Raw genomic sequence first — 25,734 nt, 5'->3', positions numbered from 1 at the left:
TTCAACCATTTCAAATTGGCTAAACCAAATTTAGTGAATTTTATATTGTTAGAAAGCCACTGAAATTCTCTACAACATGCCCCTGGCCTCATGGTCAATTTCTTTGTAGAATTAATGTGACAAAAATAACAAGGCAGGGACTTTTCCCTATTCAAATAATTCTCAAAAATCAACCAAAATAGATATTAAGTTAATTCCAACTCTAATAGCTCACATTTGACTTACACTAATTGTTTATGCAATAAAATGGTGTGGTCACTTTGCATGGTCATGCCATGGTTTAATGAATGGATATTTTGACTAGTTTAACTAGTTGATATTGTCCAAAAATATTAAAGTTAATTTGTGTGAAGTCTTACACTTCACTTAAACTTGTCTCACATGGATTCATGGGATGTTTGGACCCCTGGTTCCAAACTCCCTTATATGAATTTCTTGAGATTTAAATCAAAGGTAGTGTTATTTAAATGGTATGAGGTGATCCACCTCATTTAAATCATTTTCCCAAATGATGATGATGATGAACATTTGACTTGGGTCAATATGAGTTCATCCATGATTGTTGGAGAAATTAAATCTTAAGAAGATTTCAATGAGAGGAAATTATTTCTCAAGAACCCTATGGAAACTATCATTTACATATGGAATACAAATTCTATTTAAACCCCACAACCCATGCACCCTAGTTTATTTATTTTGTGTGCATAGAGTAGTTTGTGTGTTTATTTGCGATGTGTGGAATAGCCATTGAATTAGTGAGTAATTATACTCGTATTCCAATTTAGATGGTAGCACCGGAGAGTATGCCGAAGAAGAAGGTTGCTACCAGGAGGAAGAGGAGGAACAGTTTGAGAACTACCAAGGCAAGCTAAATTACTATGCAAGCTACTACCAATGCAAGCTATTATTCTTGCAAAGTGCAAAGCCCCTTGGGGCAAGGCCCCATGTTCTTACCTTTTCTTATATGAACCCATCCCAAGTTTTTACTTTACAAGTTGTTACTTGTTTTCTAAATGAGTTACTTTTATAGTTAACTTTGGTCAAAGTACAAGTTGAGTCCTAGAGTAGTGGGTTAGTCTTCCCAAAGCAAAGCAAGTTAGCACCCCTCATGAATTAGAGCTAGTGCTAAAGAATTAAAACTTGACTACTCTAGATGGGAACCATGTGAATTTTGAAAGGATTTTTAAACCTTGGAATGAAGATGCATTCCATTGAATGATTTTTGAAGGTGAATATGACCAAGAGAAGATGGTGATTTTTGATAAAACATGATGTTGGTTTGAATGCGATACCTTTCCAATTATCAAGTACCCCCACAATACCTGATTATGGGTAGGGCTTAACTGGAAGTTTATGCGTCTTAGTATGGGTTCCCTCTAAACAAGCGTCATCGGGGTTATGCCGAAAGCTGCCTCTACCACAAAAGAAACGATACGATATGATGCGAAATGAGGTGAATGTCCGGCCCAAGCCCTGTGCAGTTCCTGTGCCGATCATCTGTCTTCACTTTGGGAGGCCAAGCTCATGGGGAGAGGTGCTCATACTAGGATTCGTAAGTGAAAGGTTATGGTTGATGATCCGCGTACTGTGTTACGATGATTCGGGGAAATCCCGACAGATGAAATCAAATGTTGTGGCACAAGTGTGCAACCTCTGCAGAGTGTAAACCTATTCGAATAGCCGCGTCCACGGTTACGGACGGTTGGAAGGGCCATACAGTTTCCGATGTCATATCTTTGAAAATGATGTTGAAAGATGATGGTGAAATGACTTGTGGTGGATTGAATTGAAATCACCACTTGAATGGTGGGAATGACACTAATGTTCCCACTTGAGTTAGTTAGCACTTGAGTAAGCTTTTCTCAAAACTTTGTGAACTAAAACTAGCTTTATGCAAATAAACTAGAGCTTAGCCAACCTTACTAGAATGTTTAGCACTTACATTAGTATTAGTTTGCGAGTACTCAACATACTCACGGCTTTGTCCCTGGCTATTCAAATGGCCAGAGTATGAAGATGAACAAGGAGATGACCAGCAGGACGCCTACGACAACTAAGCGCCTTCCGACGTCAAGCGTTGGCCTGTGGACTAGAGAGTCCTTGTATCTTACGCTTCCGCTATGTTGAACTATGAACTTGTGTTTGTTCGTTGATCAATAGATCAACTATTCGTGTAATATGGATCATGTGATTCCAATTTGTAAGACTTATGGTTTGTAATGAATGATGACTGTGATACTTAACTATTATGCCTCGCAACAACAATATTCTTGGGATTGCGATGTATGACATAATAGGCATTCGGACTTAAAAATCCGGGTGTTGACAAGTTGGTATCAGAGCCATTGTTTGACCTTAGAAGACCTTAGTTAGAATGGGCGTTCTGAAAAATTTAACTTGGAAATCAAATGAAAGAAACTATTTGTGAAAATTTACTACACTCTTGTCTTTGAGACTTTGCCAAAATTGGATGAATCATGTTTTGAATCAACTTAAAATTTTGCCACACTTTGCACTCTCTAACTTACTCATCCAATTCTCTTTCAGATGGAGCCGAATGAACCCCTCAACACCAAGTTTTACCAACTTGGGAACGGAGGAAGCTTGATCTTCGAGCATGACCTCGACTCCCTGTCGGATCACCTTGGCCGCCCACACCCCGAGTTTCACGGGATTCAGGTGGACGACCAGCCGGGAGGGGAACTGAAGTGGGTTATCACCACTGACTTGAGGGGCAAGCTGGAGCCTCCCACCTCGGAGAGGATCCTTTTCTCTTTCAGGGAAAGCAACTGGCTCGACGGGCTTGCACGTGCTCTCCAGGAAGCACTTGCTCGTCTGTGCGGACAGAATGCGGAAGCACTTCGTGAGGAACGCTTTGCGCATCTCGCGAGGCGTAACTCTGACAGAAGACCCATGGATGTGCCACTGCACCCCCAGTTGAGGCACCATGTGGATCACTTGGACTTCATGCTCTACCAGACTCAGAGGGACCTCGACGCCTCTCGCGCTTACGCGAACCAGACCCATGCTCACATCACCGAGCAGGGTGAGGCGATCAAGCTACTCAACAACGACCGCAGGAACCTTCGCCAGCAGCGTGCCAAGAAGGACGCTACGATTCGCCGCCTTCGCGCCCGGATCGCGTCACTTGAGGCCACTGCCAAGGCCCAGGAGGATCAGATTCGTCAGCTGGAGGATGACGATGGAGGCATCGATATTCAGGGAGGAGACGCCTTTCTGAGCGATGACGACAACTTTGAGGAGGACGAGAACACCGAGGAGGAGGACTACGAGTTCCTAGAGGCAGGACTTGATGACTACGTTCCGATCGATATCGATGATGAGGAGTAGTTGCACTAGTTCACTTATAGTAGGTGTGAGTTGTATCCCGTCCTTTGTATCGTAGCATGAGAATGGTTCTTAAAACCATTGGAGTATGTGTGTAGTTTGTACTATGTGTTGCATGAATGAATGTTATGTTTGTCATGAAAAGATTACCAGTTTTTCAAATGCTTTTCAAACTTAACCAAAATGAACCATAGAATGTTCCCTCTCATCTCATAATCTGCTACATCTTCAGATGGCCCCTCCGAATCGCACCAACGACGCGATGCTGCAACTTCTGCAAACCCTGCTTGCCGACCGGGAAACTGAAAGAGCCGAGCGCCAAGCCAACCTCATCGCCTTGCAGAACATCGCCAACCAAGGCCATGGAAATCATGACCACCCCGGATCCAAGCTCAAGAACTTCCAAAACACCAATCCTCCGGTGTTTAGCAAGACCGAGGAGCCCCTCGACGCCGACGATTGGCTCCAGACTATGGAGAACAATCTGGAAGTAGCTGGAGTGGAAGCCAACGAGAAGGTGTTGTTCGCCACTCACTATCTCGCTGGACCAGCTCGCGCTTGGTGGACAAGCACCCGTGCCATGAACGGAGGTCAATTCATGACTTGGGAGGATTTCAAACTCAAGTTCAGCAAGTACCATGTACCCCCGGGTCTTATCAAGAAGATGAGGGATGAATTCCGTGAACTGAAACAAGGTCGCATGACGGTGGTTGAATACCGCGACAAGTTTCTCACCTTGTCAAGGTATGCCCCTGATGAGGCCCGACACCGTTGAGAAGAGGAAGGAGAGATTCCTGAACGGACTGCATGATGAGATGCAGACTGTCCTCGTCAACATCCCCTTCGCCGACCTCGAAGCCCTTGTTGACTCCGCCATCCAGATGGAGGGCAAGTTAAACCAAGCCAATGAGAACCGCAAGCGCCGCATGGCCAATCAGAGTGGATCAAGCCACCCCCAAAAGTTTCGCCCTAGCTCAAGCGGAGGTTTCACTCCGAGACACAACAAACCCCCGATGCAGAACTCTCGCCCCGGTTATCAGAACCGGAGTGGAGGAAACTCCAAGCCGGGAGGCTACAACAACAACTACAACCGCGCTCCACCCCGAGCCCCTAACAACACCAACCCCAACACCAACCCCAGAACCGGAAGCAATGCCATTCCCGTTGCGAACAAGAAGGACAAGAGCACTATCACTTGTTATGAGTGTGGTGTAGTGGGGCACTACTCCAACGAGTGTCCCAAGCGTCTTGCCAAGCTCGCCGGCAACACCGCTGCCCCTGCTCAGCAGCAACGCCGTGTCTCCACCGGCAAGAAGTTCGTCCCCAACAACCCAACAACCGCAACGGCCGTCTCTACCACATGAACGCCGAAGAAGCCCAGGAAGCACCAGATGTTGTGCTGGGTATGTTTTCTGTCAACCACACCCCTGCTAGAGTGTTGTTTGATTCTGGTGCATCTCATTCCTTTGTCACCGAAGATTTTACATCAACAAGTAAAATTCAACCCCTCAGTTTGAAGCATGTTATGATAGTTCAAATCCCCGGATCAACCACCAAAGCCAGAAAATTTTGCAAAAATGTGCCAATCAAAATCCATGATGTAGATTTCTTTGCAAATCTAATCATACTTGGAACCAAAGGTCTGGAAGTTGTCCTAGGAATGGACTGGATGTCCAAGCACAATGGATTGATAGACTGTGCCAAGAAAGCCATAACCATGACTAGCAGCACCGGTATCGTAGTTGAGCACGTTTCTGAAAAACTACCCAGGAAATTCACCTGCAACCAAAGTGTATCCAAGCCAACTCTGGATCAAATCAGGGTCGTTTGTCGCTACCCTGATGTGTTTCCAGATGATCTACCCGGTATGCCCCCGGATCGGGATATCGAGTTTATCATCGAGTTAATCCCCGGAACTGGACCCATCGCCCAGAGAGCCTACAGCATGAACGCAGCCGAACTTGTGGAGCTGAAGAAGCAAATAGATGACATGTTAGCCAAAGGTTTGATTAGACCAAGTGCATCCCCCTGAAGATCCCCCGTCTTGTTTGTCGACAAGAAGGATGGTGCAAATCGTTTATGCACGGACTATCGTAAGCTTAACGATGTCACCATCAAAAACAAATATCCCTTACCCAAGATCGAAGACTTGTTTGACCAACTCACCGGATCCCGAGTTTTCTCCAAGATTGACCTTAGAACTGGATACCACCAACTGAAGATCCGAGCCACTGACATTCCAAAAACTGCCTTCACCACCAGATATGGGTTGTATGAGTACAACGTCATGTCGTTTGGACTGACCAATGCCCCCGCTTATTTCATGAATCTCACGAATAAGATCTTCATGAACTTTTTGGACAAGTTTGTCGTTGTTTTCATCGACGACATTCTCGTCTACTCCAAGTCCGAAGAGGAACATGAACAGCATTTGGAGATTGTCCTTGAAACCCTTAGACAGCACCAGTTGTATGCTAAGTTTAGCAAGTGTGAGTTTTGGCTGGAAGAAGTGGGATTCCTCGGACACATCTTGTCTGCAGGAGGAATTGCCGTAGATCCTGCCAAGATCAAAACTGTTATGGAATGGAAAGCCCCAACCACACAAACCGAGGTCCGCTCTTTTCTTGGATTAGCCGGATACTACCGCAGATTTGTAGAAGGTTTTTCGAGCATCGCTCGACCAATGACCCAACTGCTGAAAAAGGACAGAAAGTTTGAGTGGACCGACAAATGCGAAGAGAGCTTTCAACAGCTCAAGAGTAGACTGACAACAGCCCCAATCCTGATCATGCCAGATATCGCAAAGCCCTTTGACGTATATTGCGACGCCTCCAAGACTGGACTTGGATGCGTGCTTATGCAAGAAGGAAAGGTTGTATCCTATCTTTCAAGACAACTCAAGCAACATGAACAGAATTACCCAACCCATGACCTCGAGCTTGCAGCCGTGGTCTTAGCCTTGAAGGTTTGGCGTCATTACCTCATGGGTAATCGATGCGAGATCTACTCCGACCACAAAAGCCTCAAATCTATTTTCACCCAGAAAGAGTTGAACATGAGACAACGCTGATAGATCGAATTGATCAAGGATTACGACATGGAGATTCACTACCACCCCGGCAAGGCCAATGTGGTAGCGGATGCTTTGAGTCGACTGCCGTGTCAGTTGAACTCCATGCTCGCAACCGAACAGCCCAGTTTGCACCAAGAGTTTGAACAGTTCAGACTTGAACTTGTGAGTGAAGGATTCCTAGCCAGCATAGAACTGCAACCCACCTTGGTTGGTCAGATCAAGGAAGCCCAGAAGGACAACGCTAGCATTGACGGAATCAAGAAACAGATAGCCGAAGGAAAAGCCCCCGGATTCACTGTAGACGAAGCCGGAGTGCTTTGGTACAAAGAACGTCTCTGCGTACCATCGGACTCTGACTTGAAACAAGTCATTCTGCAAGAAGCCCATGACACCCTTTATTCAATCCACCCCGGAGGTACCAAGATGTACCAGGACCTGAAAGAACAATTTTGGTGGCACGGAATGAAGAGAGAGATCGGTAGCTATATCGCTAAGTGTGACATCTGTCAGAGAGTCAAAGCAGAACACCAACGACCCGCCGGACTGTTGCAACCCCTTCAGATTCCGGAATGGAAATGGGACTCCGTAGGACTGGACTTTATCACCGGACTGCCCAAATCCAGCAAAGGCAATGATTCCATATGGGTAGTGGTCGATAGATTGACCAAAGTCGCCCATTTCATCGTCGTCAAAACCACCTATCAAGGCCCCAAGTTAGCTGAACTTTACATCTCCAGGATAGTCGCTCTACACGGAACCCCCAAATCGATAGTGTCAGATAGAGGATCCCAGTTCACCTCAAGGTTCTGGCAGAAAGTGCATGAAGGACTAGGCACTCGCCTAAATTTCAGCACCGCCTATCACCCTCAGACCGACGGACAGACTGAGAGAGTAAATCAGATACTGGAAGACATGCTTAGAGCGTGCGTACTGGAATACGGATCCAAGTGGGAAGACTGCCTACCTTACGCAGAATTCTCTTACAACAATAGTTACCAAGCCAGCCTACAGATGGCCCCCTTTGAAGCCTTGTACGGAAGGAAGTGCCGTACCCCCCTGAACTGGTCAGAAGTCGGAGAGAGCCAAGTTTTCGGCCCAGATGTTCTTCGTGAAGCCGAAGAGAAAGTCCACAAGATCCGCGAGTACCTCAAGACTGCGCAATCTAGACAGAAGAGCTACGCCGACAAGAGACGTCGGGAGATGACCTTTGAGATCGGAGATTTCGTCTATCTCAAAGTATCCCCCTTGAAAGGAATGCAAAGGTTCCAATTGAAAGGAAAGCTTGCACCTCGCTATGTTGGACCTTTCTAAGTCCTTAGCCGCCGAGGTGAAGTATCTTATCAACTAGAGTTGCCTGAAGAGATGTCGGCTGTGCACGACGTGTTTCACATCTCACTTCTCCGGAAATGCCTGGAAGTCCCAGAGAAAACCGAAGTGTTCAAGAACATCGATCACAGATCGGTAGATATCAACAAGGATCTGACTTATCGCGAAGTGCCGATTCGCATATTGGAAGAAGCTTACCGAACCACCCGCACCCGAAGCATCAAGTTTCTGAAGATCCAATGGAGCAATCATACCGAGGATGAAGCCACCTGGGAACGCGAAGACTTCATGAAGAAGGAGTACCCAGATCTCTTTAGTACCTAACTTTCTTTTCGATCTCGGGACGAGATCTTTTGTAAGGGGGAAGGGTTTGTAACACCCCAAATTTCAATAAAAAGAAAGTTAGAGAAATCCAGAAACCCAAAATTTCAAACCAACAAAAACTTTTCTTTTGCATATAGTACCATGCATAGGACTTGTGCATTTGAGTGATATGCCATGATGATTGCTTTTACTTGTATTTGATATGCTCTAAAACCCTAGTGTGATCCAATGAAGATCACCAACCAAATAAATCAAAGAGGAAGAAATTCCAATATTTGCAAAACCCTAAAAACCCTCACATATGCTCTATGGCATTTTTATAAATCTTGACCCTAGACCTATTTGGTCTTCACCATTAGTTGGATAATGTTATTAAACACTTATTACAACTTTTGGAACCAAGGTTGCACAATTCAAATGAAATCCAAACACAATTCCCCCTCACATAGGATAATGGTCCATTTTGACAATTATAGTCTGATCACCACTTTGAGCCCCTGCAATTCAATGTTCCCAAACCAATTCTTGCTAACTCTTTGCACCATTTCAAAGTCAACATCAAGGTGAACAACTTTGATGAAGATCACCCTGCCAAATTCACCTTGGATCAATAGCTATGCTCGTCCAAAGTCTTAACTTTTTAACAAGTGCAACAATCTCCACTTAGCCATTTTGGCCAATCTTTGAATTCAAATTTTTCCACCACCACCTCCAATCGCCTCTGGTCTTTTACAACTTATCTCAACACTCACATTTCAAAAACTTTCACCTTTTGAATTATTTCAAATTTGGACAATTTTGTAATTTCCAAAATATGGCACTATTTGCACACTATTGCAAATAGTGATTCTACTCTAACTAACCTACCCCAACCTATTCTAAATGGTCCCCTGGTTCCCTCTCTCACTAACCCCAGCATAGAAACCCTAGGGAGGGAGAGAGAACAAGCAAGACATGGCCATGCCGGCCCATGCCGGCCATGTTCTTCTCCCCCTCTCATCCTTGCTCGCCACCCCTGGCCCTGGCGCCCACACTCGCCACCGCACACTCCTACACCACCTAGCACCGGCCATCGTTGAGATAGACGCCGTAGCTCGCCGGAGATCGCGCGCCCAGAACGCGCCCTGGACGCCGCTCGCGTCGCGCGTGTGCACACCGCGGGCACCCACTGGCCACGCGCCGCGCCACCATCTCGCGTTCGCCCTGGCCCCGCTGACTAGCCGTTGAGCATCACCACGCCACCACGACATCGCCAGACATGGCCACGACAAGACCCTGGACCGCCGCCGCCGTAGACGGGGAAGAAGATCCCGCCACCGCCGCGGCCATCGTGGAAACAACGCGACCCAACCAAGCCTCCCCCGACCAAGCTGTCGCTGCCGTTAGACTCGCCAGGAACCGCAGAACAGCGCCACGCCCTCGCCTAGCTCACTAGCTCGCCGGAGACACCGCGCCCATGTCGCCCGCATCACTGCCCGCACCCCTTGCTCAATCCTATAAATAGAGCGTTCCCTGGACCAAACCAAGCACACCAGCTCACTCCCCACCTCTCACTGCTTCGCCACCACCGCTCCACCCACTCGATCGTTGCCGGAGCTGCTCCAATTTGAAGATCGGAGCCGCCCGTACCCGGAGGTCGCCGCCGTCGATTGGAGCTGTTCCAGGAGGAGCCGCTGGTACCAGGAGCTCCGCCGTCGTCCACAACTTCACCACGCACACTGCCATCCCTCGCTGGAGCACTGGTTAGCCCTCCGACCCCCTAGGTCCGCCGCCAGAGCATCGGGTTCTCGTCGGAGAAGACGATGAACCTCGACCGTCGGATTCACTTCTAATCCAACGCCTCACTTTAAAACGTACCGATTCGGGTTAGATGAGCCGCTGACAGGCGGACCCCACCCTGTCAGGCAGCCCGCGCGGCACTGGACCGTGGTGGGCTGGCTCGGGCCGTTTTCAAACCGTTTGGCCCAATTAGCTTTTCCCGCCGGCCTGTTAAATTCAAAACCAGTTTAATTATTTCAAATAAATTCCAATACTGCCCAAACTTTGAAATTCAACCATTTCAAATTGGCTAAACCAAATTTAGTGAATTTTATATTGTTAGAAAGCCACTGAAATTCTCTACAACATGCCCCTGGCCTCATGGTCAATTTCTTTGTAGAATTAATGTGACAAAAATAACAAGGCAGGGACTTTTCCCTATTCAAATAATTCTCAAAAATCAACCAAAATAGATATTAAGTTAATTCCAACTCTAATAGCTCAAATTTGACTTACACTAATTGTTTATGCAATAAAATGGTGTGGTCACTTTGCATGATCATGCCATGGTTTAATGAATGGATATTTTGACTAGTTTAACTAGTTGATATTGTCCAAAAATATTAAAGTTAATTTGTGTGAAGTCTTACACTTCACTTAAACTTGTCTCACATGGATTCATGGGATGTTTGGACCCCTGGTTCCAAACTCCCTTATATGAATTTCTTGAGATTTAAATCAAAGGTAGTGTTATTTAAATGGTATGAGGTGATCCACCTCATTTAAATCATTTTCCCAAATGATGATGATGATGAACATTTGACTTGGGTCAATATGAGTTCATCCATGATTGTTGGAGAAATTAAATCTTAAGAAGATTTCAATGAGAGGAAATTATTTCTCAAGAACCCTATGGAAACTATCATTTACATATGGAATACAAATTCTATTTAAACCCCACAACCCATGCACCCTAGTTTATTTATTTTGTGTGCATAGAGTAGTTTGTGTGTTTATTTGCGATGTGTGGAATAGCCATTGAATTAGTGAGTAATTATACTCGTATTCCAATTTAGACGGTAGCACCGGAGAGTACGCCGAAGAAGAAGGTTGCTACCAGGAGGAAGAGGAGGAACAGTTTGAGAACTACCAAGGCAAGCTAAATTACTATGCAAGCTACTACCAATGCAAGCTATTATTCTTGCAAAGTGCAAAGCCCCTTGGGGCAAGGCCCCATGTTCTTACCTTTTCTTATATGAACCCATCCCAAGTTTTTACTTTACAAGTTGTTACTTGTTTTCTAAATGAGTTACTTTTATAGTTAACTTTGGTCAAAGTACAAGTTGAGTCCTAGAGTAGTGGGTTAGTCTTCCCAAAGCAAAGCAAGTTAGCACCCCTCATGAATTAGAGCTAGTGCTAAAGAATTAAAACTTGACTACTCTAGATGGGAACCATGTGAATTTTGAAAGGATTTTTAAACCTTGGAATGAAGATGCATTCCATTGAATGATTTTTGAAGGTGAATATGACCAAGAGAAGATGATGATTTTTGATAAAACATGATGTTGGTTTGAATGCGATACCTTTCCAATTATCAAGTACCCCCACAATACCTGATTATGGGTAGGGCTTAACTGGAAGTTTATGCGTCTTAGTATGGGTTCCCTCTAAACAAGCGTCATCGGGGTTATGCCGAAAGCTGCCTCTACCACAAAAGAAACGATACGATATGATGCGAAATGAGGTGAATGTCCGGCCCAAGCCCTGTGCAGTTTCCAGGCCGACTGTCTGTCTTCACTGGGAGGCCAAGCTCATGGGGAGAGGTGCTCATACTAGGATTCGTAAGTGAAAGGTTATGGTTGATGATCCGCGTACTGTGTTACGATGATTCGGGGAAATCCCGACGGATGAAATCAAATGTTGTGGCACAAGTGTGCAACCTCTGCAGAGTGTAAATCTATTCGAATAGCCGCGTCCACGATTACGGACGGTTGGAAGGGCCATACAGTTTTCGATGTCATATCTTTGAAAATGATGTTGAAAGATGATGGTGAAATGACTTGTGGTGGATTGAATTGAAATCACCACTTGAATGGTGGGAATGACACTAATGTTCCCACTTGAGTTAGTTAGCACTTGAGTAAGCTTTTCTCAAAACTTTGTGAACTAAAACTAGCTTTATGCAAATAAACTAGAGCTTAGCCAACCTTACTAGAATGTTTAGCACTTACATTAGTATTAGTTTGCGAGTACTCAACGTACTCACGGCTTTGTCCCTGGCTATTCAAATGGCCAGAGTATGAAGATGAACAAGGAGATGACCAGCAGGACGCCTACGACAACTAAGCGCCTTCCGACGTCAAGCGTTGGCCTGTGGACTAGAGAGTCCTTGTATCTTACGCTTCCGCTATGTTGAACTATGAACTTGTGTTTGTTCGTTGATCAATAGATCAACTATTCGTGTAATATGGATCATGTGATTCCAATTTGTAAGACTTATGGTTTGTAATGAATGATGACTATGATACTTAACTATTATGCCTCGCAACAACAATATTCCTGGGATTGCGATGTATGACATAATAGGCATTCGGACTTAAAAATCCGGGTGTTGACACCGTGGCCATGGGTTTGTGTGATGGCCACTAGCGGGTTGCCATGTGTGAAGGAGACGCGGAGGTCTTTCACCTCTTACTTGTGTTAGGTAATTTTTTACCCTTCTGAAGTTTAAGAGGTGCTACAAAATATAGTGAGAGCATTCATGTCCACATTGAAACCAGTGAAAGGTGCGATTTTGGTGTGAAGCTAAGATAGCTTGTTTAAAATCCTTAGATCTGGTGGAGATGGTTGTGCTTGTGTTAGATGGTATATAACCTGAATGCATGATTTTTCCCTATTTGGTAGAAATTTCTTGCATTTTCCTAGAGCTTGTAATTTGTACTCATGTTCATTTCACATAATTCGGTGCTTGTGTTAAAATTTGTGTCTGATTATGATCTTAATATCCAGATAACAAACCAATAATCAATGTGGCTGCTACCTGTGATGAGCATGATGGCTTAGCCGTACGGCGCGATGATCAGACCGTTTCACTACAACAAGACATTTAATTCTCATGCTTCTTTTATTGTTGCTTTATTTCTTGGCTCTGTCGACTGCTTTATTTCTTGGCCGTTGGTGCGATTTTGTCTGAGCTTTTCAACTTGTCTGCACTATTCCGTGGTGAAACGTATATATTGACCAATATTTTTTTGTAGCATAAACCTTTACGTTTTTTGAGCTTATTGCTTTGTTCAAGTTTATTTACCTTTACATTTAAGTTGTCAACCTCTATCCTAAATTTAAATGTGATCATTGTTTTTTAGCAATGAATATGATGTATCATGACATTGTAGGCATATACAACATATTTGCTCAGGGGTCTCGATGCTACTATGTTAGGGTTTTTCTTTCATGGTGAGAAATGTGTACAGGTGTTAGTCCCTCTGATCCATAATACATTTCGTGGTTTCAGTTAAAATTTGAACTAAAACACGACAAATATTATGGAGGGGTAGTTTTTCTTTTTAATGACATGTCATTAAGTTTACATGTATCCTTTTTTTAGCTGAGTTTACATGTATCCTTGACAAAAATGATTATGTTGCACATTCTTACATTGAAGTGCGCGTTGTTTTAGGTCACTCACGAGTTGCTGGAGGAGATGTTGGCGACTCTGGTTCCGTTGGATAAAGACCAGGGTTGTGCTATACTGATATTTAGCTAGGCGACCATGGATGGGGTGACCATAGTACTGGTGTTAGCTGCAAGTGCTATACATCAGATCTTGTTCACGATAGAAGTGTGGACATGTGTTGACATGTGTTTTTATATTTCTTTCTAATGTTATTCTCTTTCTGTTATGAAATTTTATCATCTCAGGACTCCAGCTTATTTTGTTTTGGCGTTGATATTCCTGTGAACTATTAATAGATTTCGAAATGTAAAGTTAATTAATTGATGTATATCTGAGTCTGCTTCCAGAAGTACAAGATTATATGCTTTACTAGAAATAGTAGACATTTAGTTCATGTGCATTTTTCAATCACAGATTTCCTATGCAGATTTTCTTTTGATGATTAATCATCACTAAGGGTTTTCTGTTGCAAATGTTACATGATCGCTAAAGAATTTCCACAACGTATACTGTTTTATGCAGGTGCCAGTGTCACAAGTACACCCACCACCGTTTTAGTGGGAAGTAGTTTTCACATCAACAATTGTGTTGTATGGACATACAAAGTTAATTGGTTGGTAATTCAGCGATTGTATGTCCAGTCAAGAGAACATGAAGCTGTAGCTTTTTTGTGTAGTAAATTAATGATTGGCCCATGTTGTTTCAGTTTTTATAGGAGATTAGGAGCCAGGGTTCTTTGGTAGAGTCCACCGCAACAGAGCTCCTAAGGGGGCGAACGCATTTCGGACGCCGTCACGTCCGTTTGCGTCAGTCAAAATGGTCAAAATCGTCCGCGCGTCCGTTTGCGTCGGGGTGGCTTCAGCGGCACGACGCATAATTTTTTTCATTCATAAAATTATAATTTACAATAATAAAAAACATAAAAAAGCCATAAAGGCGTGGTAAAAGTAGGGACTGCTGGTCGTCGATGCTGACGAGGTCGATGAACTCCGGCGTCGGCCATGAAAACTGGTACGCCGACAGTGGAGGAGGTAGGGCAGGCTGCGGCAACTGCGGCCGGCCGTCGCCTGCGCAGGAGGCTGTGGTGAAGGTGGCCAGGGATCCCAGGCCGGAGCGCGGTCCTTGGAACGCGTCGGCGTGGCCAGAGGAGTCGTCGGTCTCCCATGCGCGAGCGCGGACTCGTAGAGCTGGATTGTGAGCCCGTCCCACAAAGCGAGCTCGTTGAGCTCGTCGAGCTCGCTGTTGGCCAGTGCCATGGCAATGGCCTCCTCCTCGGTATTGTCCGGTGGCTGGCTCTCCGGATCCCACGTCAGCCCACCGTCGTCGTGGTCGTACTCTGCCATGCTCGCGTCCTCGTCCGCGTCCTCCTGGTCGTTCTCTTCTTCTTCCGCGGTGATCTCGCGGTCGAAGTAGGCGACGTCGCCGAGGTAGCCAGCGCGGCGGCGCGCGTCGAACTCCCAAGTCCTGAAAGAGATCCAGTTGTAGGTGTTGAGCGCGTACGCCTGATCTTCCCGGAGATCCGGCGGCAAGATCGCTCGACGGCGGCACACGTCGTCCCGCCGCTCTCGGCCCTCGCGCGGCATGGGGGGGGGGGACCGGCATGCGCCTCGAGTTGAGGTACCAGCCCCCTCCAGGAAGGTTTGCGTCCGGCCATGGTACCGGCCATTTTTCCTCCGAAAGCCGGTGCGCGAGCTCGATGCGGACGTACCGCCCGACCCGTGGCTTCTTGCCGGACCGCGAGCCGCTAGCCTCGTGGTCGTTCTTGGTCTTGCGGAACGGCCAGCATTTCTTCCCCATGGCGTCGGTCGGGTGGATAGTGTGGGCTCTGGCAATGGTGTGGTCGAGTAAATGGGCGCCAGCATCGTCCCTTTAAGAGGCTCGAACGCCATCTTGCCTTCAATGTCCTGCCACTGGGACGCCGCCCAGCTACGCACGCTCGCAGAAGACGAGGCGCGCCATTTACGTGGCCCTAGAAAGAGTACAGCATGCCGCCCGTAACAAAAATCGCAGAAGTCGAAGAAGTTGTGCCCCCGCCAGGCGGGCCCGTGCGAGGATCGGGCGGACGATATGATGAAAAATATCGATGGACACGTTTGGGCCACGTTTGCGTCGCCGCGGATGGCCGGTCACTATGCGTCGTCCCGCTGGAGGTGGTACCAGACGTATTTTCGGCCCAAGCGGACGCAAACGGTCGCTCAGCGTCCGTTTGCGTTGCCCCTTGGAGAGGCCCTAACCAGTTAGTTATTTTGGTTCAGAATTATAACCATGGTATGTAAGGAAATTTCATATTTGGTGAAATTTATGCTATTTCATTTCAGATGAATATGTGTGTATAAACTATTGTGACAGCAAACAGATAATAATTCCCTAATTTAATTTAAGCTGAAGTAAATTTATGGAGTTTGTACAAATAAGTTTTTAAACAATGTACAATTATGTGGAACGTGCATGTGCACATGCTTGATGCATGTGCTTTTGACACATAAGGCTAGGATTTAGGGTCGTCTCTATATATATATTTATGAATATTAAAATGTTGTTTGGACTAATTAGAAAAGAAGTATTTCTTTATTTATACCTATGTTTGCGGCACCCTCGTTTTATGAGAGAATAATACATTCAAAAGAAGATGTTGTTGAGTTAGCAGTTAGAAAGACCTAGAACATAGGTGTAGGATTTACCGCAGAAGAGTAACAAGAAGACCACGTTGATGCACAACAATATTGTTTTATTATGTTCGGTATTATCATGCTGTAGTACATTATGATATGATATTTCTGATTTATTTTAAATTTTTATAATGAGTGTACATTGTAAAATGAAATTTGTGGACCGTAGCAACGCACGGGCAATTGTACTAGTGTTATAATAATCAACAATTAACATAATGGCTACACAGTGAACCCCTCTCTCATATGTCGCTAAGATGGGTCTCTCACCTAGTTGAACTTTTTACCTTTTCTCATTGTAGGCATTAGGTGAGCACAAAGTTTGAGTTGTGGTGTTGGGCATAGCCATTAGTTGCAACGCACCGGCTCAAACTTCGTGCTCGCCTAATGGCTAGTTTGTGATAAGAACACTAATATAGATTCCACCTCATCTTTTGGTCTTCCATGCAAGGCTTGTAGACATGCAATTCTTGCTTTTGCTCCAATGGCAGAATCTAACTCCGTCTGTGATGATGGTTGTAGTTTCTCGTGTGACAAGCACATGGACGACGAAGACGTATCAAACTTACTGGTAGAAGAAAAGGCACATTGCGGTGTACGTCGGCACCATGGTCTTGTTCAAATAGTTGATGTTCATCAAGCAAATCTGGTAAGTGTGCTTGGTCCAATACTTTGGCACACAAACCTCCGGATGTTGCATTCGTTTTACAAAGAGGAGCACCATGTAAAGCCGTGATGCGGCCGGTTCGATGGCGCGCGATGAAACACGACCTCGTGATTCAGCTGTGGCTTCTCCAACGGGCACGATGAGAGAACGCATCTTGCAATCGTCCTCTCAAACCGTAAGTAGGAGGAGGATGATGAGGCCATGAGGGTGTTGAAGTGGTTCGCCCAGAAGGCTCAATTGTATCGTCGTCTTCGCCACGTCGCGACAAAGATAGATTTCCCGGCAGAAAAAGACAGGTTTGCCCCTTCATGTTTCTTCTGCTGCTCTCCAATCATGGCATAATTAGGAATCCAAAGCACACACACCCTAGCAAACAAGCAAATGGAGAACACAAGAAGAGGTTCTCACTTTTTTTTGGCGTGGGAATATTTTGCTTGAATTGGCAAGGAGTGGCCGCAGGCGTCCAAGCCCGGGCCCTGGGCCTGGGCGGGCCCTGCACCTTTTGAGCTCCCCGATCCCACCACCACTTGTCCCACCCCGGCTGCGCACTGCCCACCTGTCTCGTTCCATTCCCAGGCAGCTCGGCTCCTCCACCATCGAGGCCTCCGCTTCCTTCCGCCCCCTTTTCAATCTGGGCGTCTACTTAACCACGCCAGCGGAGGCGAGGAAGGCGAGAGGGTTCCCCACCCAACCCTTTCCTCCGTCCGCCGCCGCCGCCGCCAGCCGCCCGCAACCCGCCGTTCAATCTCTAGGGTTCGTTCCGTCCGCCCCCCTCCCCCCGATCTCTTTCCCCCGCATTGCTGCCTGATCTGATTCGCGGTTTCTTTCTTTCTTTCTCGCGTAGGGTTCGGAGGAGGAATGGCGACGCCGGGGCCCCGCTACGCGCCGCCAGATCCGACGCTGCCCAAGCCCTGGAAGGGCCTCATCGACGGCACCACCGGCTACCTCTACTTCTGGAACCCGGAGACCAAGGTCACCCAGTACGACCGACCCATGGGCCCGCCCCCCGCCCCCGTCGCGCCCGCCCCCGCACCCGCCCCCGTCGCGCAGCCCCAGTACCACCACGAGGAGAGGCCCAGGAACAGAGACCACCCGCCGGAGGTAACACGCCCATCCAAATGATCTCCCTTTCATGGGGTTTTTTGGTCCCCCTCCCCTCCGTAGCCTGTCTGTGTGTGAAATGTGCGAGATTCCCCCTTGTTTATATATGTGCCCTCTGTCGATTGCTTAGCAGGCGCAGGCTGCGGCCAGCCGCCCGCAGAATGCGCCTCCTGACCAGTTCGAGCTGTGCTTGTCTTACCCTTGTCTATTACCATCATTCTAGGCGGCGGATGTCACGTTATGTTGCTCTTTGCATTGTATTTTGCCTAGTCATATTGAACGCGCAGCATGGTTTAGGTCTTTAGGGCATGAATGCCGCGGACTAGGGAGCAGCAAGTCTTGTGTTTTGGCCTATAGCTTGGTGGTTATGTGTTTCTGCATTGTGCTACTATACCTCTGTCCGGTTTTAATAGACGCGGGGATATACGACAAGCGAAAACTAGCTGCGGTTCTAATCAAAGTCAATTAAATACGGACGGATCGAGTATTTGTCGCATCATGTGCGTGTGCATCATTTAGAACAAGAGCGCCGCTAACCGTGGAGCGAAAAGCTCGTTCTTTTGGCATGTTTCGCCGTCTCGACTCCTCAAAAGGGGAGATTGCATTTCATTAACTGCGCGATGTCGTTTCTGTTTTCAGCAGCGCCACAGCGAATCTGCAGGAAGCCGCGCGCCATATGCTGACCACAAGCCCAGGAGCGATCCTTCTTTGGAGGTAACACATCTTTCCGTCACGAATCATGTACTCCGTACTTCTTATCACATTGCTACATTAATGCACTAAGAGAGCCACGTAAACTGCGATCATTGGGCACACTCGTAGTTGATGTACATTTCTTGTTAACACCCTGTACTTTTCTTTTTCAGCAGCGCTATTCAGCTGGAGCAAACCCTGCAACTATGGCTCCCACTAACCCAGCTCCGCAGGCTACCAATGGAAGCAGCATGTCGGTGGACGCCTACCGTGCTAAGCACGAGATTACTGTTATCGTACGTGTCCAGCCTCTTTATACATCCCAATTACTCCTTGTCGTTATGCGCAATCTTGCTGACCAAATTCATATCTTTCTATTTACCAGGGAAATGAAAAGCCAGCTCCATTCATGTCGTTTCAGTCCACGGGCTTCCCTGCAGAGATTCTAAGGGAGGTAGGTGCACATACTGCATACAAATGGCACTTCGCCTTGCATGCTCTTTGAACTAGTCAACAATTCTATTCAGAGATTGAGTTGTTTGTTGCCGTGCCCAGCCTTTTCACCTTTTTTCTGCAATATATGCTAGATTTGGTTTCTATGTAGCTATAAAATGTTATGTCACATGACATATGGAGCCTTTTCTTCTTTGTCCTATTGTACGTCCGGGCTTGAATATATATGCTATTATCAGATATAGTATTCAGTTATTCACATATTACTCGTGTCTACAGGTCCAACAGGCAGGATTCTCTGCACCAAGTCCTATCCAAGCTCAGTCATGGCCTATTTCTCTAAAAGGTCGTGATATTGTAGCTGTGGCGAAGACAGGTTCTGGAAAAACCCTGGGTTATCTACTTCCAGGATTTATTCTTTGTAAGAGCCTGCGAAACAATTCACGCGATGGACCAACGGTGCTGGTTCTCTCTCCAACCAGGGAACTAGCAACACAGATTCAAGATGAAGCAATCAAGTTTGGCAGATCTTCAAGAATCTCATCTACTGTATGTCCCTTATATCTCTTTACTCACATCTGTCATGTGCGCTTGTGTATCCACGCTGCTAGATGTTAGTAATATGCATGCTCATACCTAAGAACTGAAATTTCTGTTTTATGTAAAGTGCATATAGTTGTTCTAATAGGATATTATTTAATCATAACGTTTCTTTCGCAGTGTCTATATGGCGGTGCTCCAAAAGGCCCTCAGATAAGAGATATAGAGCGTGGCGTTGATATTGTTGTTGCAACTCCTGGAAGATTGAATGACATTCTAGAAATGGGAAAAGTGAGCCTTCGTCAAGTAGCATATCTTGTTCTTGATGAAGCTGACCGTATGCTTGATATGGGATTTGAGCCACAGATAAGGAAAATTGTGAAACAAGTACAACCTAAGAGGCAAACTCTTATGTTCACTGCCACTTGGCCAAAAGAGGTGAGAAGAATAGCGTCAGATTTGCTGACTAACCCTATCCAGGTTAACATTGGGAACACTGATGAGCTGGTTGCAAATAAGTCAATCACTCAGGTAATACGAGATGCAATTCTTAGGTGCTTCTATTACCAAGATATATTTTGTTTCATTGTTTTGATGAAGTGGTTTGTTACACTTTGCAGCATGTGGAAGTTACCACAAGTATGGAGAAACAGAGACGCCTTGAGCAGATCTTGAGATCACAGGAGCCTGGATCCAAAGTCATAATATTTTGCTCCACAAAAAGGATGTGTGATACTCTGTCAAGAAATCTATCACGGCAGTACCGTGCATCTGCCATACATGGTGATAAATCACAGGCTGAGAGGGATTCAGTGTTGAGTGAATTTCGAAGTGGCAGGTGCCCAGTTCTTGTAGCTACTGATGTCGCTGCTCGAGGCTTAGACGTAAAGGACATCAGGTTTGAACTATCTTTGCAACTTATAACTTTGAAGCCTCTTTGTAAATAGGTTACGTAGTATAGTTTGCAATAGTGATGGGTGAATACACATTTTACTACTCTGTATGTTTTAAAAATTGTTTCACTGACAATCCTCCCTAAATCTTTTGGCACAGAGTTGTGGTTAACTATGATTTCCCAACGGGGGTTGAGGACTATGTCCATAGAATCGGGAGAACAGGTAGAGCCGGTGCGACTGGAATCGCATATACATTCTTCTGTGACAACGATGCAAAGTATGCTTCAGATCTTGTGAAGATTTTGGAGGGTGCAAACCAAACTGTCTCACAACAGTTACGAGATATGGTTGGCCGCGGAGGGTATGGTGGCAGGCCGCGGGGGCGCTGGGCATCTTCTAATGATTCCTATGGTGGCCAGGGATCTTTTGGCGGCCACACTCGAGATAGTTCAAGCTTTCAGTCAAGGTGTGTATCATTTTCTATTTGGAACCTTCCTTTGAGTGCAGCACAAGCCTGATGTGGTCATTATTTGCAGTGCCTATAACAGCAGCAGTCAATACGGTGGCACTCCTAGCTTCAATGCCAGGTATGTCACCAATGTTTCTGTATTTCCTTTTCTGAACAATCAGTACTCGATGAACCATCACTTATATCATTCATAACAGCAGTAACAACAATCAGACCAGTGGCGTTTCAAGCTTACCTGCCAGGTTAGTGTATAACTTCCTTGTTTCCAGCTTATACCCAATACCTGATAATTAATGAATTGCCATCTGACATAACAGTGGCAGCAACAATCAGTCGGGTGAAGGCCTCAGCTTTCATGAAAGGTATCATTTAATAAAGACATGCTTCCACTTGATAACATCCATCTCATTCAACATAGGCACATGGTCACCAACAGTGGAGTTCACCTCTGCCCATAGTATAATGTGTCCTTTAAATTCTTGAAATAAACACGCAAATGTACCTATATATTTTTGGGTTGAATTATTTCATGGAAGGTACTGTGCCCAATAAAATGGGGTTCTAGCTCATAAAAATTAATCTCACTCCACAGTCACCAGCTTTGGAGTTCACCTGTAGCTGTGCATACCGCCTCCCTTAAGTTTATATAATAAGCAAAGACAATATCTTAATGGAGTTCACCTGTAGCCTTGCATACTGTCTCCTTTAAGTTCATGTAATAGGCAAGACAATCTCTTATTGGAGTTAACCAGATTTGGAGTTCACCTGTAGCCATGCATACTGTCTCCATTAAGTTCATGTAGTAAGCAAGATAACATCTTATTGGAGTTCATCTGTAGCCATGCATACCTTCTCCTTGAAGTTAATGTGATAAGCAAGATAATATCACATTGTATCGTTAACAAGCTACCTTGGTTGAAATATTGATCTAATGCCATTTCTTGGGTGGCATGCCTCTATCGCCTCCTGGTTGAACTATTGATCTAATGCCATTTCTTTACTCGAAGCAGAAAACAACTTATTGTATGTTTTGTTATATGTTTTATTTCTTTATAAACAGAAGTTCACAAAGCCTCTATTTAACGACTCTCTTTGTTCAATTTGCAGGTTCTACAGCTCTAGAGGTGGTGACCGTGCTAGGAGCAGGAGTCCTCCCAAGGCCATGGGGGTCTCCAACTGGTAAAATGTTGTCCGGAAGATGGTGACGAAATGGGGTAGACGGAGTTGGTTCCCTAACCAAATTATAGTGTTATCTCTTGTGGTCGTTTGAGCAAAGGTTGTCCTGAACTTTGCTGACTTAGGTTAAGTTGTGTCGGGTATTTTGTTATGTCGATGAGGTGCTGCCTCGCAGGCGCACTTGATACTGTGTCGGTTATGGTGGTGTCAAAAAGTACTCTCGTGGAACCTGGAACCTTGGGCTGGTTAGCTATCTATACCCTGGTGGTCGCAGTAGTGTTATAATCCTCGGAGTCGAACGGCTTGAGCCGTGAAGTTTGGACGGAACCATGTAAGTTAAGTCGGCTGTTGTAAATGCCCTCGGCATGGCATGATGTTGGACCGAATGCCCGTATGCTTTGCATGAGCTGAACTTCTAAGCCACATTTGTGCCTTGTCTCTGCTCAGACAATGTGTCTCACTATTTGAGACTTGTGCTGGCAAAGTTCACCTCTAGTGATTTTGCACTGGAGTACTCCAGCATCAAAGCATTTTTGGTTTTGATGCTAGGAGTATGTTACAAATTCCTGGACTGAAAGATTGATCTCATGATCATTCGAAGAAACTGGTGCCGTGGTACAAATGTACTACAGTACTTCCCTCTGTCCCATGAAATTCGTCTTGGATATAATTTTGACAAATCTAAGGCAACTTTTGTTGGACGGATAGAGCATTAGCGGTGGCTAGTGGAAAATTGAGCTTCACCCAATCTTTCTCATGGATTTATGTCTTGAGGAATGTACAGACCAACATCAAGTATTTCTCAGGACTGCGATTATTCAGGGATTATGTTACAATCTCTTCTAAGTACCAAAAGAAGACTGATCTTGCGATCATTCAAAGAAGAATCTGTGGCCCCGTAGTACAAGTGTACAACTGGGGCTGGCAGGTGTACATTTCCTCATCAACATATGCCTTCCTAATCTTGCTACCTCAAAAACACGTGTGTGAAAGAGAGAAGAAACAAAAAAAACGCTTTGGTGAAGAACTACTGTGACCAAAGGCTACTGCTACTCTTCATTGACTCTTGGGTTTACTCTTCTTCAGCCTGGAGTAGAGGTAAACACCGCCTAGTGCAGCACCAGTTCCTGCAATACGAAGAGCAGTCAGATTCTGCAGTAAAAGGGATAATCTGGTCGAGTAAAACGAGGTTCAGGCTGTTCTTGTTTACCCAGCGCATTGACAGGCGAGATGGGCGTCCTGAAGAAGAGGACGGAGGACACGATGACCACCACCCGCTTCACGCAGTTGGCGACGGAGTGGGTCACGGGGGACACCCTCGCCAGGATCATGTAGGAGATCTTCTGGTAGCCGTGGAAGCAGAGGCCCGCCAGCGCTGCCCTCACGCAGAGCTCCTGCAGGTTCACGCCCTACAGAAAGGACATCATTCGATTTGGTCAGTTCACGATTATTTTTTTGATCTGAAAGGCTGTTCATAGTTTTATTTTGAACAGGAGTTGTGATGCATGCAACAGTCGAGTGATGTGCGTGTCTGAACAATTTTAAGACGGTGACAGACTCACGGTGCTCTGGAGGTAAGCAGGGGAGAACTTGACCCCTTCCGCGAGCAGCATCAGCGGGCACGACAGCAGGAAGGACAGCACGGTGATGAGCGAGAAGAGGTTTATGTCATCCATGGATATGGATTCCTCCTGCATCATGAAGAGAGCATTTTTTTTATACGATCAGGGGACCAGATTTGGTGTAACGAATCAGCAGCAGGGGAAGAAGGAACATGCTGCAAAATTGTGCTGACAATGGTGACGGAGAAAGATAAATCACCTCTTCACCGCCGAGAAGCCGCTTGCTGAGCACATTCCTCGTCTGGTTGAGCAGGTTCGATGCCATGGCGCTCCAGAATCCAACCCTGCGTCGTCAACGGGAGAAAGTGACAGGATTCCTCCAATTATTCGGGTTCAGCGGCGAAAAGGGAATATAATCATCGGGGCATGATTAATTAAGGAAAAAAGGTATTATTCTCGGACGGCCGGGGAGACGGGACAAACCAGTTGAAGGAGACCTCGGTCAAGGATGCCAGCGCGACGCCGCCGACGATCGGCACCAGAGAGCCCAGAACCAGCATCGACGGCCACTGCAGGGGAGACAGGCAAATAGCTTGAGCGAGAAACATTCAGCAGTTTTGTTCTTCAGTTTCGTTTCGGTTCAGAAGAGGGCGGTTACCTCTCCGAGGAAGAATGCGGAGAGCAGGACGGTGAAGAAGGGCTCGGATGCCTTGATGGTGTGCGTGAAGGAGACTGCCACCGCGCCCAGGCTCATGTTTGTGAACACCGTGCCCAGCATGTGGCCGGCGGCGAGCGGCGCGATCTTGGCCAGCTGCAAGGAACCAAACGGGACCAGAAGCTTCAGTCAGTCTAACTTCTTGCGCAAATTCAGGCGAAGCAGACGATTCTTTGATTCATGGCTTCCGGCGGCTGACGCTGACCTGCGCGGCGGAGAGCCTGGGGAGCGGGTGCAGCCGGGCGGCCCACATGAGGAGGATTGCGAGGGAGCCGAAGCCGAGCTGGAAGGCGGTGATGGTGTAGGGGAGCGGGAAGGGCAGCGCCTGCAGGACCTGCTTGTTGTAGATGTTGAAGTAGATGTTGAGGAGGTACCATGCGACGATGAGGGCGCCGAGCTGCACCGCGCCCGCAATGCCGCCGCCGCTGTCCGACGCGGCGGCCGCGTCGGACACCGGGGGCAGCTCCGCCGTGGTCGCCGCGGCAGAAGCCAAGGCCGTTCGAGTTCTCGCAGAGAGCAGCGACAGAGACAGGGGAACGACGGGGACATGCCCCCGAACCCGGAGAGGCGCGACGGCGTGGCGCGAGGTGGAGCAGGATGCGGCGCCGGCATGGCGCGGGGTGGCGGAGGACGACGCCCACGCGGTGGCGCGGGAAGAGGAGATGGAAGCTGCCACGGCGCGCTGCATCTTGCCGGATTGTCGTGGTTTGTTCACGCTGGCTGGCGGCTGGCGCGGGCCGTGGCTTATATTGGTCCCGTCCCCGAGGCAAGTGTGGTTTGGTACAAGGACGTTACAGCGGGACTGGATTGAATCTCGCCGGGATCCCGTACAGATTCGTCCCCACTGAATATCGCCTTTTCAATGTACGTACACGTCGGAACATATAATATGTGGCCATCCGCCTCAGCACAAGAAAAAGAACGAATGTAGGTAATGGAGAGGGCAATAGCAGGCAAAGGCATAGAGTGCGAGGCAAATTTGAATACTCGTGGAACGGCGACAGATTCCATCGGGAAAGAAAAACCCGAGAAGAAACAGGCGTCACGAGTGGCGTGGGGATCCGCGAGCGACGCGAAGGGAAGGCGGGAGGAAGGGGAGCGCGAGATCGAATGCAACCGCGATCTCACAACACGGCCGCCGCCGGCGTCGTCTGGTGGGGTCGCTCCGTTTGAGCATCTCACTGCCGTATGAGGGCCGCCCCGTAGAACATGCTTCCACCCCAGCGTCTCCCATACGTTAGCCAGCCCCTGATATAATTTAAAATTTAAAACTTAAAATAAAAAATTT

The 25,734-nt window shown here is 46.7% G+C and overlaps 2 protein-coding genes and 1 long non-coding RNA gene across 11 annotated transcripts in view; 2 read left to right on the top strand and 1 right to left on the bottom strand.

Annotated features, from left to right (window-relative positions):
* LOC127341190 (DEAD-box ATP-dependent RNA helicase 14) overlaps positions 1-22,560 on the top strand; it is a 37,432-nt gene extending 14,872 nt beyond the window's left edge. The window contains exons 1-13 of one of the 9 annotated variants that reach the window (XM_051366980.2): positions 17,462-17,594; positions 17,686-17,942; positions 18,585-18,656; positions 18,812-18,931; positions 19,021-19,089; positions 19,368-19,637; positions 19,809-20,159; positions 20,249-20,526; positions 20,682-20,990; positions 21,061-21,111; positions 21,191-21,235; positions 21,311-21,355; positions 22,101-22,560. In XM_051366980.2, the coding sequence (XP_051222940.1) occupies positions 17,700-17,942; positions 18,585-18,656; positions 18,812-18,931; positions 19,021-19,089; positions 19,368-19,637; positions 19,809-20,159; positions 20,249-20,526; positions 20,682-20,990; positions 21,061-21,111; positions 21,191-21,235; positions 21,311-21,355; positions 22,101-22,176 (1,929 nt within the window). In that variant the 5' untranslated portion in view covers positions 17,462-17,594; positions 17,686-17,699 and the 3' untranslated portion in view covers positions 22,177-22,560. Of the gene's footprint in view, positions 1-17,461; positions 17,595-17,685; positions 17,943-18,581; positions 18,657-18,808; positions 18,932-19,020; positions 19,090-19,367; positions 19,638-19,808; positions 20,160-20,248; positions 20,527-20,681; positions 20,991-21,060; positions 21,112-21,190; positions 21,236-21,310; positions 21,356-22,100 lie in introns of those variants that run through there. The other 8 variants (XM_051366984.2, XM_051366978.2, XM_051366979.2 and 5 more) reach the window with 8 other exon arrangements.
* Positions 12,447-13,860, top strand: LOC139837522 (uncharacterized). Its single transcript, XR_011754012.1, has 2 exons — positions 12,447-12,533; positions 12,839-13,860. It is a non-coding gene; the product is annotated as an uncharacterized lncRNA (long non-coding RNA).
* Positions 22,561-22,965: 405 nt separating the features above from the next.
* On the bottom strand, positions 22,966-25,186 carry LOC127341192 (phosphoenolpyruvate/phosphate translocator 3, chloroplastic). The gene is made up of 7 exons (XM_051366985.2): positions 24,652-25,186; positions 24,390-24,542; positions 24,215-24,300; positions 23,991-24,075; positions 23,732-23,860; positions 23,380-23,578; positions 22,966-23,296 (listed from the first exon to the last, which is right to left on the bottom strand). Exons 1-7 carry the CDS (start codon positions 25,132-25,134, stop codon positions 23,226-23,228), a joined length of 1,206 nt encoding a protein of 401 aa, XP_051222945.1. The 5' UTR covers positions 25,135-25,186; the 3' UTR covers positions 22,966-23,225.
* Positions 25,187-25,734: the final 548 nt, after the last annotated feature.

Source organism: Lolium perenne, chromosome 3, assembly GCF_019359855.2.
Source record: "Lolium perenne isolate Kyuss_39 chromosome 3, Kyuss_2.0, whole genome shotgun sequence".
Classification (NCBI taxonomy): domain Eukaryota; kingdom Viridiplantae; phylum Streptophyta; class Magnoliopsida; order Poales; family Poaceae; genus Lolium; species Lolium perenne.
Note: the sequence above shows the minus strand (reverse complement) of the source record. Positions and strands in the feature narration are given on the sequence as shown.